We start from the raw sequence: 15,430 nt of genomic DNA on the forward strand, positions 1-15,430 counted from the left end.
AATGTCGGGCAGTGGGGGCGCGCATAGTAGGTACACACTTAATGTGCCCAATATGTCGGGCCGATCTGCGGGATTGGGCACATCTAGTATGTACCCGGCATTAGAGGCAATATGGGCGAATAAGGGGTGTGTGGTTGAGTGTTTATGTCTTATAAAGGTGTTTTTAAACAGTGCTTGCGTACCTCTGTTTAAAAGAAATAAACATTAGTAAAACAGATCTTACTTACTCAATGTTTGCCTCAAAGGGAATGATGTCTACTTTACTATCCAACATAGGCTTCAGATTACTCCAATAAAGAATACTGGGCAGCTCTGCTTCACTTTCCACTTGAGAATCAGTTTCACCATCAGATTCATTTTCACCATCAGAATCAATTTGAACTGCAGAGCCACTTGCAGCAGAGGTAGAAAGGCACAAATCATGCCCTCGGTAAATTAAGTATCCAATAAGAAACCCTAAAAGGCAACAGTTAAGGTTTAAAAAAAAAATTAAAAAAAAATTGGTTGTATCATGATGAAAGCACAGGCTGTGTTGCTCTAATTCTATGAGTGGTCTTACTAACAGGATGCAGATTTTTCAATATTGCTACTGTACAATTGGTGTTGGCGATGGCACCCGTTTGGCTGTCCAAAATTAATATTGCAGATGTGCATGCCAATCAAGTGTGACAGATGCAACTCTTACCTATCAAAAACAAAAGAACTGCAGCCAGGATTTTAAAGCACAAGCTTTTACACCCATTGTTTCTTTGTCTGTGCTGCACAAGATGGTCTCCCAGTGTCTGATCACCACACTCTTCGTCATCTGCTAATTTCATCTCTACTTGACTGCCGTCTCCATCGGTCTGCGGTGTTAAACTGAAGCGTGTATACGTTAAAGGGACTCTGGCAAACTAAAGCAAAAAAAAATAAAATAGCTCAGTATATCAGCGGTAATGGGCAAAGAGAAGGGTTACAGATAGGGGTGATCGCCCTTGTGCTGCGCTCGTTTTTTGGGGGGCGTAGCCACACATCAGCCCACTCCCCCCTAACAGGGCCGGTCATAGATCTCGATGGTCTTTAATATCTGAAAATCTACTCTAGCCCATTGGCAATGCCAACAATTTGCATGTTGAAGCGTTGCAATAAGCCACAAGTTCTCAAACTTTGTCCTCAGGACCCCAAACAGTGCATGTTTTCCAGGTCTCCTCACAGAATCACAAGTGAAATAATCAGCTTCACCTGTGGATATTTTAAAATGTGTTAGTGAGTAATGAATACACATGTGCGCCTGCAAAACATGAACTGTGTGGGGTCCTGAGGACAAAGTTTGAGAACCACTGCAGTAAGTCAAGCACAACCAAACAGGATTGGATGACTGCTCCTGTCAATATTTGTCTAAATCACAGATGCACAATATATTCTTTGCTCCACTGTGTAGTGTAATGCAAACACCAGAAGGAATCCACATGCATGCAACATGACAATTACTAGAAAATTACACACTCAGAAAGAAAGTGTCTGCCGTCTAAGAACCTGTAGGCCTGCTGACCATTGTCCCAAAAGTTGGCCCTCATGAAACGAACAGTACAAGTTTTCAAGGTATCCTCAGGAATAATTAGTACCACCTGTAGATCTACTGCGATAAGGCCCCCCACACACTATACGATGGACTACTAGATCCTGTGATGGATCAGAAACGCAGATCCACCGGTGGGAAATGTCGACCGGCCGACATCACTGTTCCGCGTTCCGTCGGAGGATCGGTGAAATTTTCAAAGTTAAAATTTCACATATTTGGTAATCACAATCATATTTTGATCATGATTGGCAAATCACTGAAATCCAACATGATCCAGAGATGCTGGGTTGCAGGACCGCGGCAATCCACCGCTAGTTTATGAGCCCCTTTAATCAGTTAATGCACTTGTGCTCTAGCTGGCTCTGGACAACATGCACTGTTAGGGTTCCATAAGGACCAGGTTTGAGACACACTGGCAAAAATATAAAAAAAAAAAAATAGAGGAGGAGATATGGCAGTGCAATCCACAAGTCTGGAACTCTTGTGTAACGCATTTTAGATCACAATAATAAATGTAAAGCCAGACACATTTTTAATGTCATATTACAGTTTTAAACCTCAGGGTGAAGCGCCACCACTAGCCCAACATATTAAAAATACGTTTTTTTTCTTTGGAGGTGAAATTACTGAAACATTTCCTCTAGTTTTTTCTGACAGATAATTGTATAGTGTATGCCCAGCATAAGTAAAATCATGCAAGTCTTTGGACAGCAATTTTTAAAAGGAGTTCCAAAAGTTGTACAGGCATGTCCACTTTTACTCTTCTATATGCGCCACAGCAATAACCTGGACATGGCATTGACTGTTGCACCCATTCACACTATGAGGGCCATACTTTTATTATTACTGCATATTGCAATCCAAAATGTTCCCAAAGTTAGTCCGATATATGCCAACTTTCATGAAACTTATCAAAATTGGTCCACTTGACATGGAATAACCAGTTTGTTGTCACAAATAGCAGCAAGTAACACTGGGTACACACTGGCCGATCAATTGATCGGCCAATATATTGTGCCTCCGTCGGCCAGTGTGTACAGACGATATGTCTGAGCAACGTCGTTCACGGACATATCGCATTGGCTGTGCTGCACAGCATCCCGAGCAGTCTCCTATGCCAAAGGGGGGAGTGATCACTCTGATCACGTCCCCCATTGGCTGTGCGCCGGGCTGAGGGGCACACAGCGCCCTCCTCCCCAGTGCGACAAATGTTTTTTTCTCTCGAAGGGGGTGTGGCCACACCTCCGGCGATTAGGCTACGCCCCCTACCCGGCCCCCAGGACCCACTGCAGCATGAAGATGATGGTGTGTATGAACGACCGTCATCTGCCGATCACTCGATCTGCAGATATATCGGTCAGGTGTGTACCCACCTTTAAGCTGGGTACAAACTGACAGATATATTGGCCGATCAACTGATCGGCCAATGTATCTGCTGCCTGTTGGGCAGTGTGTACCTGCGATAGGTCGGTGAACGTCTGCATTTACCGACATATCGCATTGGCTGTGCTGCAGCCGATGGACAGATATGTCTGCAGACATATCTGTCCATCGGCAGGTATGTACGGGTGGTCGGCAGGCCGCTCGTACACACAGCGACAGCGGGACACGCCCCCCTGGTCGCCGGGACCTGCGAGCAGGCACAGATTGTTGTTCAGTGTGTATGAACCACTGTATATCTGGATATCTGTATATGTGTACCCACCTTTAGGCTGGCAAATTGTGCTGTGGCTTCGCGATTATTGATAAAAAGACACTCATAAGGCTTTTGATCCTGCTCAATAATTCAGATCTAAATGCTACTTTCATTCTATTAACTGGCTAGATTGTGTATTTGCACTGGAAGCAGGCATAAATCAATCATTACTTAACGCTCTACATGGGGCAACTTAACCAAAAAAAAAAAAAACCTTACAAAATTTGTAACCGCCGACCGTGCTCTTTCCATCTTCATCGAAACTGGATAAAATCCCTACAATAACAGTAAAGAAAAAAAGATGATATGAAAGACTCCAGGTTAGTGAAACTTTTCTCCAGCAAAGGTAATCAGTTCAATAACTATAGTTTGTATTAAACGACCTATAAAATGTAAGAAGAAAAGTACTGTATCACCCTCCTCAGACACTGGTTGTATGGTTTAACGGAGACTCCCTGGAAGAACACTGATCCCTACAGTGAGCTGTGCAAGTGTTCACTGACCACTGTGCTGTATTATATGAGGTGGTGGGAGTCGATGGTGAGCCCACTACAATAGAAGCAATCTGCTGTTTATATATAGAGAAGAAAAGTTGTAGTTTATTAAGACTGTCAGCTTTGATCTTGTATAAATATACACATCTGGAGGAAGGGCAGTTTCACTCCCTCCACCTCAACCCCATTGCACTGAAGGAAAGCAATGCAGCCTCACAGCCTCTACCCTCCTATGCGGAGCCCACCAAACAGTAATACTGGCCATACACCTGCACGATTTCGAGCAGATTGCCCGATTTTCGACGAGTCCTTAGGATGGATCCTGTGAAAATTGTGTATTTTTGGAGTAGGATACAATGAGATGCACGCTCCCGCAGCTCCTATAACAGATCGTATGATCAGATGTGCAGTACATATGTTCCATCCTATCGTGTGCAGATCGTATCGTGTATTTTGTGCATGCGATGCATCGTGCGTCCATTCAAGTCATTTCAATAAATTTTCCCTGATGAGCGCATGAGGCACACGATTGATCATACGATAGATCGTGTGCTAAGAAAAATAAGAAATATGCTGCCAGGACTGTCAGGGAGCTCCGGGGAGTCGGATGGTGAATCTGATCTGATGCTGGCCAGCTTAAGCCACATGCCAGGGAGGAGGGTGGGGTGTTGCACGGTGTGCTGCTTACCTAATGTGATAGGTAGTTGTGGATTGAACCCTAAGTTAAGTCGTTGTTGAAGAGCCAGAGTAAAGAAAAATTAATATGTACAAGTTGCGAGAGGGTTACATATGCTGATAAAATTAGTGATCTGAAGTAGCAAATCTATTACAAAGTGCATCTAAACAAGGTTTAGATTTCATTCATTAAACAAATCAGTATAACATGACATCTTCACCTGACATTCACTGGAGTCTTGCCAGGTAAGTGTTAAGCAGTATTTCCTGCACCCTCACAGACAAGAAACAAAGTAGTGTGCTCATATGGGATGATAAGAACAAACCGCAGAGTATAAAACTGTTCATGATCGCAACGCTGCAATGGTGAAACTGAAAATTCCCCATGGCAGCATTCATCAGACCTCTTACCAAGCATGGGCGGCACTTGTAGCGATACAATGCAGAGCAACTGAGACCACCTAAATCTTAGGCTGGGTACACACCAGAACAACATCGGCACAATATAGTTTCCAGGAAAATCGGAACGCCATATCGTGGATACTGATCAGTGTGTACCCCCAATTGCATGCTCCTGCAGGTCACACACTATGTCTCCTCGTTGGCTGTGCTGCACAGTCAATCAGAAGATATTGTGTATGACGACATGATGCTAAATGCAGCATGGCATATCGCGCTGTTGTATCACTGCATCGTGCATGCACCGCACACTATATCTTCCAGTGCCTGCCAAATTGCCCAGAATCACATCGTTCTGATGTGTACCCAGCCTTAGATGATTGGCAACAGCACACTAACATACACCGTCCACGTAACAAATGTAGTTTCTTTCTTATTAGAATCCATATAACTTGAAGCTGAAACATGCCACAGCTGACAGGACAACCTCCTTGTGTTGAAGATGGAAGGACTAAGGGGTCTATAATAATTGAGGTACTGCCGCAATTGAAAGATCTCTCTCCTGCCACTGGAGCTTCCATAGGCTTACAGTAGTTTACACCATCTGAAGATGGTGTAAACTACCGGTGCTAAACTAAAAAGCTTTGGTTTTTGGAGTTTAATACATAGGAGTCAGATCGTAGACCCCATTGATAAGAATGGGGACTGAGCTGCAGCGCTAATTAGCACTTATTCAATTAGAGGCAAAACGGCCGATAAAAAAAAAAAAAAAAAAAAGACAAAAACGGGAGGGCCGAAAAAAAAAAACTGAAAATAGGCAAAAAATTCTGGAAATTGCACCTGTACCCCCAAAAATGGCTGACTTACATTGGAGATTATCTGAGGAGTGTACGATTGGCCATGATAAAAGTATTTTGGGTACTTAAATTGCATCGTTTGGCAAACAGATTGATACATACAGTAGGCCCCTAAAACTTTGTTGGGAGTTTTAGTCACACTGCTGCCAAACAAACTGTACTGCAGACCAGGTAATGTGCACTGTAGAAACCTTTTAATAAAAACATATGTGGTATATACCACCACCAGTTTAGAGAACAAATTTATATGACCCCATCCTAAAACTTTTGCATTTGGACAACAACTATGCAGCAGAGTGAATATGGTCACAGCGTTTATTTTAAATGCCGTCATTAAGCTTAAGCGGAGGAGTTTACTGGGCAATCGAGGGACGTCCCAAGACTATTGTATCTGATAAACATGTTGCAAAGTTCATGCCACCGAACCCTCTGGCCTACTGACAGTCAAACGCGAGGTGCTTTGCCCCTTCCATGGAAAGGGAAACTCCTGGAGCTCTACCCAAGTCAATGCATCAATAAGCGCCCTCCTATTAGTGGTAACATAGGACGCTGTCAAATCTTTCTTTTGTCACAAGTAACACAATTTCCATTCAGATGACAGGTGCAAGGATTTACTTGGGGTGGTGGTGGAGGGGTTTGTGTGCGTAATAGATATAGAGACAGATAGATATCTGTCAAAAGTATAAATGGGAACCTCTCAAGGCGTTAAACCTTAATGACAGTTTAAATACATATAAACAAGTAAATATAGTTAGGAAAAACACTTCCCTTAGTAGATTAAGCCTTAATGAGGCGATTTCCCTTAGGTTGATGCCAAATATGAAAGCAACAATAGTGTGATATGGTCATAATAAATATAATTAATGAAAAAGTTCAACAAAAGAACAATGGGCTCGATTCAATTCAACACAAATTGAATAGCGCCGGGAAAGAGCTCCCAGAGCTATTCAGTTCAGCGCGCTGCTAAGCCCGACTAAGGATTTCTTCTCGCATCCCTCCTGGGTTGCGAGCAGAAATCCGACAAAAGTGCAGATGTGATGCTGTTTTCTGCCCTTAGCGCAGCGTAAACAGCTTCGCGCCAGGAAGTTTGGTTGGAGAATGCCCATTGTCGCGACTAAACACCGTGTTTAAGAGGCGAGAACAGGCGTTCCCCGACCTAACAGCGCGCAGAATTGAATAGCTCCGGGAGCTCCTTCCCGGCACTATTCAATTCGTTTTGAATTAAATCAAGCCCAATGTGAAGATTTCAGCATTTCAATGCAACCCTCTTGGTAATCTACTTACCGAGAAGGTTCTGCCTTGGGGAAGAGCTACTGCAAACAGAGTGAAACGCTTTGGATACAAAAATTGGACCCTGAAGTCCTAGGGAATGCTAGGGAAGCAGTCGGGAAGCCGACGGACGTAATCCCGACTGCTTAATTCTGGCAAGGCACTAATGACAGGCGTCGAAATCCCGACACCTGTCATCAGACCTACGCCGGGAGACCAACACCCGGCTTACCAATCGAAGGTAGGCCGGGCGCGGATAGCCATGGAGGGGGGGGGGGTTATGCGGTCCGCAGTAAATCATACTGATTCCGGAATGCTATGAGAAGAACCCATACCTGAACCACTGTTAAAGAAAATTTGAGCAGGAGAGTCCAGAACATCCCATCTGTAATCACAGTACCGTTCTTTTGAAGTGTGGTTCCAGTACGGCTCCATTATGTACTATTGTTTTTATTAAACCTGATATTCTTTTAATGCATTATGCATCGCATTATGGATGCAATACATTCCGCCACTTGCAGCATGCATACTGGCGTGAACGCCAGTTATACAAATGCAATTGTAAACGCAAAGGACAGTTCTACCGAGCTCTACTGGGTGCAAGCTCCAGTAAGTTTATCTTTCCGGAGCTTTGTACATATGAGGAATGCGGTCAAAACTCTGAAAACTGCAGCATTTTCACTTCAGTACATCCCACCCCATATGGGGATGTTCACATTTTATTGCATGCCTCATGGAGGATTTCCTAGTGTATTGAGAGCACTCCATGTGCATAAAAAGATCCATATTACTGCGCAATCAAGTCTATCTCAGTAAGCAGATTAATTAAAGGGATACATTGAAACACTGAAAAATCTTCATATTGACCTTTCATTGTACTTTATTAATTTATTATATAATGAGTATAACACTATTGTTTTCTGTGTTTCATATCTGGCATCAACCTAAGGGAAATCATGACTACATCATCTACTAATGGAAGTGGCTTTCCTCCTTAGGGGGCCTATTCATGTAGATCATCAAGTGGCTACTGAAAAATATCACTCTGTATGGCATCACATCGATGTGATATATAGTGATGTTTTGTATCCATTCATGTAAACTTACCTGTCCGGCGTCTTCATGCAGTAACTGGCCCCTCCGTGATCCCTGGAAGCAGTGAGAAGACAGACATATTGGGAGCGTCAGAGCAGCAGGTCACATCAGAACTACTGCAATGAATGCGGGCTAAAGGGGGAGGAGCAAGCGCCGGGCAGAATGCAGGGAAGTATTCAACTCCCCTCCGCTTTTCATTATGAATAACAAATAGCGCCTGAGAGAGTAATTCGCACACTGCGGAGGAACTTTTATGAATTGCACTCACCTAACAAAAGTATGGTGATGCGATTCATCCACGGAACAGGGTGCCGGTGGAAAAGTCATGAACTTCTCCACTGAAACATGCTGTTTACCACAAAACAAAACAGGGCTTTTTTCGGCTTTATGAATAGACCCCTTATATTTACTTGTCTATATGTATTTAAACTTAGCACCTTGATAGGTTGCTTTATAAAAAACTTTTCTAGAGTGTCAGTCTCTCTCTCAAACAAAATCAAGTTCAGCCCATTAAGGGGTGTAGCCAGTTGAATTAACTCAAGAGATTGTAAGCTTGCAAGCAGGGAAGTCTTACTTCTTTTATCTCTTATTACCCAGGGGTCTATTCAGCATGATATAACTGATGTAAAAAATGCGGAAACACTCGTTTCCACATTATTTAAGCTTTTGCCCTATTCAGCAACGTGTATAAGGAGAAGATACCGTATTTACCTTCTCCATATTTTCCTAATTAGCAGAGTACCGCACTGTAGGGTTCATGCCATTGATCTCTACAGTACTTTAACGCTTTTTTGCTATTCAGCAAAGCAAAAAGTATGAAACCACTCCTACTACTGGGGGCACTACCAGGGGGGGGGGGGGGGGAGAATGAATTACTACTGGGGGCACTACCAGGGGGGGGGAATGAATTACTACTGGGGGCACTACCAGGGGGGGGGGGAATGAATTACTACTGGGGGCACTACCAGGGGGGGGGGGAGGAATGAATTACTACTGGGGGCACTACCAGGGGGGGGGAGGAATGAATTACTACTGGGGGCACTACCAGGGGGGGGGGGGGGGAGGAATGAATTACTACTGGGGGCACTACCAGGGGGGGGGGGGGAAAGAATGAATTACTACTGGGGGCACTACCGGGGGGGGGGGAATGAATTACTACTGGGGGCACTACCGGGGGGGGGAAGGTATGAATTACTACTGGGGGCACTACCAGGGGGGGGGGAGGAATGAATTACTACTGGGGGGCACTACCAGGGGGGGAGGAATGAATTACTACTGGGGGGCACTACCAGGGGGGAGGGAGGAATGGATTACTACTGGGGGCACTACCAGGGGGGGGGAAGGTATGAATTACTACTGGGGGCACTACCAGGGGGGGGGGGGGAGGAATGAATTACTACTGGGGGGCACTACCAGGTGGGGGGGAGGAATGAATTACTACTGGGGGGCACTACCAGGGGGGAGGGAGGAGTGAATTACTACTGGGGGGCACTACCAGGGGGGAGGGAGGAATGGATTACCACTGGGGGCACTACCAGGGGGGGGGGGGGGGAGGAATGGATTACTACTGGGGGCACTACCAGGGGGGGGGGGGAGGGAGGATTGAATTACTACTGGGGGCACTACCAGGGGGTGGGGGAGGAATTAATTACTACTGGGGGCACTACCAGGGGGGGGGGGGGGGGAGGAATGAATTACTACTGGGGGCACTACCAGGGGGGGGGGGAAAGAATGAATTACTACTGGGGGCACTACCAGGGGGGGGGGGGGGGGAGAATGAATTACTACTGGGGGCACTACCAGGGGGGGGGAATGAATTACTACTGGGGGCACTACCAGGGGGGGGGGGAATGAATTACTACTGGGGGCACTACCAGGGGGGGGGGGAGGAATGAATTACTACTGGGGGCACTACCAGGGGGGGGGAGGAATGAATTACTACTGGGGGCACTACCAGGGGGGGGGGGGGGGAGGAATGAATTACTACTGGGGGCACTACCAGGGGGGGGGGGGAAAGAATGAATTACTACTGGGGGCACTACCGGGGGGGGGGGAATGAATTACTACTGGGGGCACTACCGGGGGGGGGAAGGTATGAATTACTACTGGGGGCACTACCAGGGGGGGGGGAGGAATGAATTACTACTGGGGGGCACTACCAGGGGGGGAGGAATGAATTACTACTGGGGGGCACTACCAGGGGGGAGGGAGGAATGGATTACTACTGGGGGCACTACCAGGGGGGGGGAAGGTATGAATTACTACTGGGGGCACTACCAGGGGGGGGGGGGAGGAATGAATTACTACTGGGGGGCACTACCAGGTGGGGGGGAGGAATGAATTACTACTGGGGGGCACTACCAGGGGGGAGGGAGGAGTGAATTACTACTGGGGGGCACTACCAGGGGGGAGGGAGGAATGGATTACCACTGGGGGCACTACCAGGGGGGGGGGGGGGGGAGGAATGGATTACTACTGGGGGCACTACCAGGGGGGGGGGGGGGGGAGGGAGGATTGAATTACTACTGGGGGCACTACCAGGGGGTGGGGGAGGAATTAATTACTACTGGGGGCACTACCAGGGGGGGGGGGGGGAGGAATGAATTACTACTGGGGGCACTACCAGGGGGGGGGGGGAAAGAATGAATTACTACTGGGGGCACTACCAGGGGGGGGGGGAAAGAATGAATTACTACTGGGGGCACTACCAGGGGGGGGGGGGGAGGAATGAATTACTACTGGGGGCACTACCAGGGGGGGGAGGAATGAATTACTACTGGGGGCACTACCAGGGGGTGGGGGAGGAATGAATTACTACTGGGGGCACTACCAGGGGGTGGGGGAGGAATGAATTTCTACTGGGGGCACTACCAGGGGGAATTAATTACTACTGCGGGCACTACCAGCTGCTGCATTTCCCACCCTAGGCTTATACTCAAGTCAATAAGTTATCCCAGTTTTTTGTGTTAAAATTAGGTACCTTGGCTTATATTCGGGTCGACTTATACTCGAGTATATACACACACACACATTTATATATATATATATATATATATATATATATATATATATATATATATATATATATATATATATACATACATATATATACATACATATATACATACACACACACACACAAATATACATGTATACAGGCTAGTATACAATGTCAATCAATTTCAGCAGGCTGGGCTGTACTTACCCTGTCGGCGGTCACCGCATGCAGGGACGGGGACTGTTCTCAAGCGCATGACTGAACATGTGCAGAGGAACAAACAGAAGGGATTGTTTTCGGAATCCCAAAAACAATGCCTTCTGTGACATCGCAGGGACAGCGTGTTACCGCATCCGCTGCCCCTGCAGAAAATATTGCTGAATAACAGCAATAAATCATCATGATTGATAAAAACTCGTGAAGATGTTGCCCGATAATATTCTGGACAACATCGTCACCTGGGGAGTTTCTAGAGAGGAGGGGGCCCGTGTGCAGTCTCCGACACGGGCCCCCTCCTTTCTATCCGGCAGCGCGTTGAGCTGTACGTGGCCAGCGCCGGAGTTATAGACTCTGGACACTAGAGTGCGCCCAGAGTCTATAGAGTATGCGCAGGTCACAGGGAAAATGGCCGCGGCGCCCATTTTCCCTGTACTGTGCATACGACTGTAAAACGGGCGCAGCGGCCATTTTCCAGTGGTTTTTACAGCAGCGGACCCCACGCCAATGTGGGACTCCGGAGAGGTAAGTAATACTATGGCGCAGGGTGTGCGGTGCAGGGCCCCCCTGGACCCGGGGGCCCGTGTTCCCCGCACCCATTATAGATTCGCCCCTGATCGTCACTGGTGCTGAATAGACCCTCCAGTCTTGTTTCATTACAAATTTTAAAGTGAAACTGAATACGCTGGTGCTATACAAGTAATCATCTCCAGGGGTAAAGGGTGTACTTTGGTTACAGGCACCATGTATCAATGTAGTTAGTATAATCATGTATTCAAATCATTAGGATATAAAATAGCAGTAGAACAAGTTCTCTCCCTCAACCGCCTCCAATGCTAGGCAACAATTCATAATCTGGCACACCTTAAAGCTACAGAATAGGAGGAATTATGTCCAGGTCACTGACAAAGTCACCTGCCCAAACTTTACACTAAAAAGGTATATGAACATTAAAATTAGTTATGACTACCCCTTAATAGGTCAGCCTGTTCCTAGTCACCAATAGCTTAAATGATATTAAAAGAGTGTTTAATGAGAGGAGTCCTTTGTTTTTTTTTTGCATATAATATAAATCAAAGGGTCTATTCTGTAGGTATCCCCAGCCATAGCATAGCTTTAATTATTGAAGACTGACGGCTAACTGCTCAAAGACATTGTGAACTCATGTATTCTTGGAGAGGACATCATGGGGTGTGTTAAGTGATCAGGTCAGGAACAGGACTAGAATGAAGGACATCAGGAATGGCACAAGGGAGAAGAACATATGGTACAAAAAAAATAATTAAAAAGGCATATTCTTTGCATGCACTTGTTAAATAAGAATTTAAATGTAAGGTGTGAAGTGACACCAATATGAATAGCAAGTACCATATATAATAATTCTACATGAAAAAAAAAAATATATAAATACTGATGATTTCACACAATTATAAATTAATCTAGAGAAAGATCCCACGGCTGTTCGGCAAATACACCAGGAGCAGATCCTGCTTCCATGACGGAGTATACATGACTGAGTACATAAGAGGCCTAGTTAGTCTGAATTCCAAGAATCACATGAAGGTCACATTTTATTACTAGATTGTATTATACAACGTTCTGCCGGCTAAGCCGATTACCAGAACCAGACTTCAACTAAAAGCCAGGCAATAGCAAAATACTAATGTATCTGAGACTGCAGCTGTATAAGAAATATATTCGTTTGGAAACTAGCATGCAACAAATAAAACTGTTTGTTTTAAGTTTCCCCAGAATAACTTCCTGCTAGCAGACACTTTCGAGGGCGAAGCATGTGCTCTATTCAGGCTAACCCTGTCGTGTTCATTCATTGCCCTGATCTAACCTTGAAGTGCGTTATCCTTGAGAGTGACCCGTAATTGTGTCCCTGTCCTTTGTAAAAGACTGTACTGTGTGTGTACACTGGGTGAAGGGTGCACCGAGATTACATATACTGCAATAAGCTGTATATAGGGTGCAGCAGACACGTGGGGAGCCGTCTAGAAGCCGGGGAATAAGAGCAGCAGTGTACAGGGAGAGGCAGCAGCATGCTATATTACACAGGGAGAGGCACCAGCATGCTATATTACACAGCGTTACACAGGGAAAGGCAGCCGCATGCTATATTACACAGGGAGAGGCAGCAGCATGCTATATTACACAGCGTTACACAGGGAGAGGCACCAGCATTCTATATTACACAGGGAGAGGCACCAGCATGCTATATTACACAGGGAGAGGCACCAGCATGCTATATTACACAGGGAGAGGCACCAGCATGCTATATTACACAGGGAGAGGCACCAGCATGCTATATTACACAGCGTTACACAGGGAGAGGCACCAGCATGCTATATTACACAGGGAGAGGCACCAGCATGCTATATTACACAGGGAGAGGCACCAGCATGCTATATTACACAGGGAGAGGCACCAGCATGCTATATTACACAGGGAGAGGCAGTAGCATGCTATATTACACAGGGAGAGGCACCAGCCTGCTATATTACACAGGGAGAGGCACCAGCATGCTATATTACACAGGGAGAGGCAGTAGCATGCTATATTACACAGCGGATAATGAGAACTATAACCTGCCAATAAGACAGGAGCTGCCTGTCAGACACATGGCGACCTTCACGTTCCGGGGGGAGGGGGTGCAGGGCCGGCAGCAGCAGTAGAAACACATATACACACACACACCGGGTGTATACAGTATCCCCTCACACACCGCAGTGTAACACGCAGTCACCGGAGATCTCCTACAGCACCGGCTGCACAGAGACTGGCTGCTGTGTGACGGAGAATGAATGGGAAGCGCAGCGGACGACAACGAAGCCTGAGTGCTAACCGGTTGCCAATAATATGTGAGACGTACAAAGAGCAGCCATGTGCCGGGCACACTCACCTCCCGTCCCGTTCTCTCCTACTGTAACATGGACTAATGGCTGTCAGCAAGGCTCATTATACCGCCCCTTATCACGTACACCATGGCAGGCCCGCCTCTGGATACGGCAGCAGCATGAGACGCACACTCTGACACTACGGTCCTCCTCCTCCCCTGCCCACACCTAGCTAGGCCGCCCGCCGTGACCTGTGTGAAATATTGCCAGCCCTCACCAGGCCCAGGGCAGGAGGGGTGCAGCAATAAGGCAGTGTGTCTGTGTGAGTGGCAAACGATATACAGGTGGGATCAGGTGGATAGGATAGTGTATGGCTCTGTTTAGAAACACAATGGGCAGGATGTACTAAGCTAGAGATGAGCGGGTTCGGATTTTAGAGATCAGAGCCCACCCGAATTTAGCAGATCCGAGTCGGATCCAAGCAAGCTCGATTTTTCCCGCCTGCACAGTATGACAGCCGCCTGTTAGTTTTATCTCAGTTTGTTTTCTCTATATCCTAAATAAGTTACGGATCTGAGATCCGTTTCTACATTTCATGCTCCCTCAAGCTGCCCAGATTGCCTCCCCTCCGGCCCTCCCTCCTCTGTGATCATCTTCTGTCACCTATCCTTCCCTGTCAGATTGATTACATTCACTTCTCACATTTAATTCCCTCCTCTCTACCATGTGATCAGCTCTTTGTCCCTGTCCACTCCTCTCTTATTGGCTTCTGTCACCATCCCTCTCCTCTACTTTCTTATTGGCTTCTGTCACCACCCCTCTCTGCTCGACTTTTTGCCCCTCCCCTCTCCTTTCTTATTGGCTTCTGTCACCACCCCTCTCTGATCGACTTTTTGCCCCTCCCCACTCCTTTCTTATAGGCTTCTGTCACCTCTTTTGTCACTTTGATTACATTCACTTCAGCTCTCACCTCTTTAACTCCCTCCCCTCTCTACCCTGTGATCGGCTCTTTGCCCCTGTCCACTCCTTTCTTATTGGCTTCTGTCACCACCCCTCTCCTTTCTTATTGGCTTCTGTCATCACCCCTCTCTGATCGACTCTTTGACCCTCCCCTCTCCTTTCTTATTGGCTTCTGTCACCACCCCTCTCCTTTCTTATTGGCTTCTGTCATCACCCCTCTCTGATCGACTCTTTGACCCTCCCCACTCCTTTCTTATTGGCTTCTGTCATTACCCCTCTCCTTTCTTATTAGCTTCCGTCACCACCCCTCTCTGATCGACTCTTTGCCCCTCCCCACTACTTTCTTATTGGCTTCTGTCACCACCCCTCT

The 15,430-nt window shown here is 46.5% G+C and overlaps 1 protein-coding gene across 1 annotated transcript in view; it reads right to left on the bottom strand.

Annotated features, from left to right (window-relative positions):
• The window catches only part of TFRC (transferrin receptor), a 38,254-nt gene extending 23,887 nt beyond the window's left edge, over window positions 1-14,367 (bottom strand). Inside the window, exons 1-4 of the mRNA XM_088444780.1 lie at window positions 14,166-14,367; window positions 3,477-3,533; window positions 686-893; window positions 228-456 (exon numbers count right to left, since the gene is read on the bottom strand). Of these exons, the coding sequence (XP_088300906.1) occupies window positions 228-456; window positions 686-893; window positions 3,477-3,515 (476 nt within the window). The 5' untranslated portion in view covers window positions 3,516-3,533; window positions 14,166-14,367. The remainder of the gene's footprint in view (window positions 1-227; window positions 457-685; window positions 894-3,476; window positions 3,534-14,165) is intronic.
• Window positions 14,368-15,430: the final 1,063 nt, after the last annotated feature.

This window comes from Taudactylus pleione, unplaced genomic scaffold (genome assembly GCF_031769625.1).
Source record: "Taudactylus pleione unplaced genomic scaffold, aTauple2 ptg000372l, whole genome shotgun sequence".
In the NCBI taxonomy this organism is placed as follows: Eukaryota; Metazoa; Chordata; class Amphibia; order Anura; family Myobatrachidae; genus Taudactylus; species Taudactylus pleione.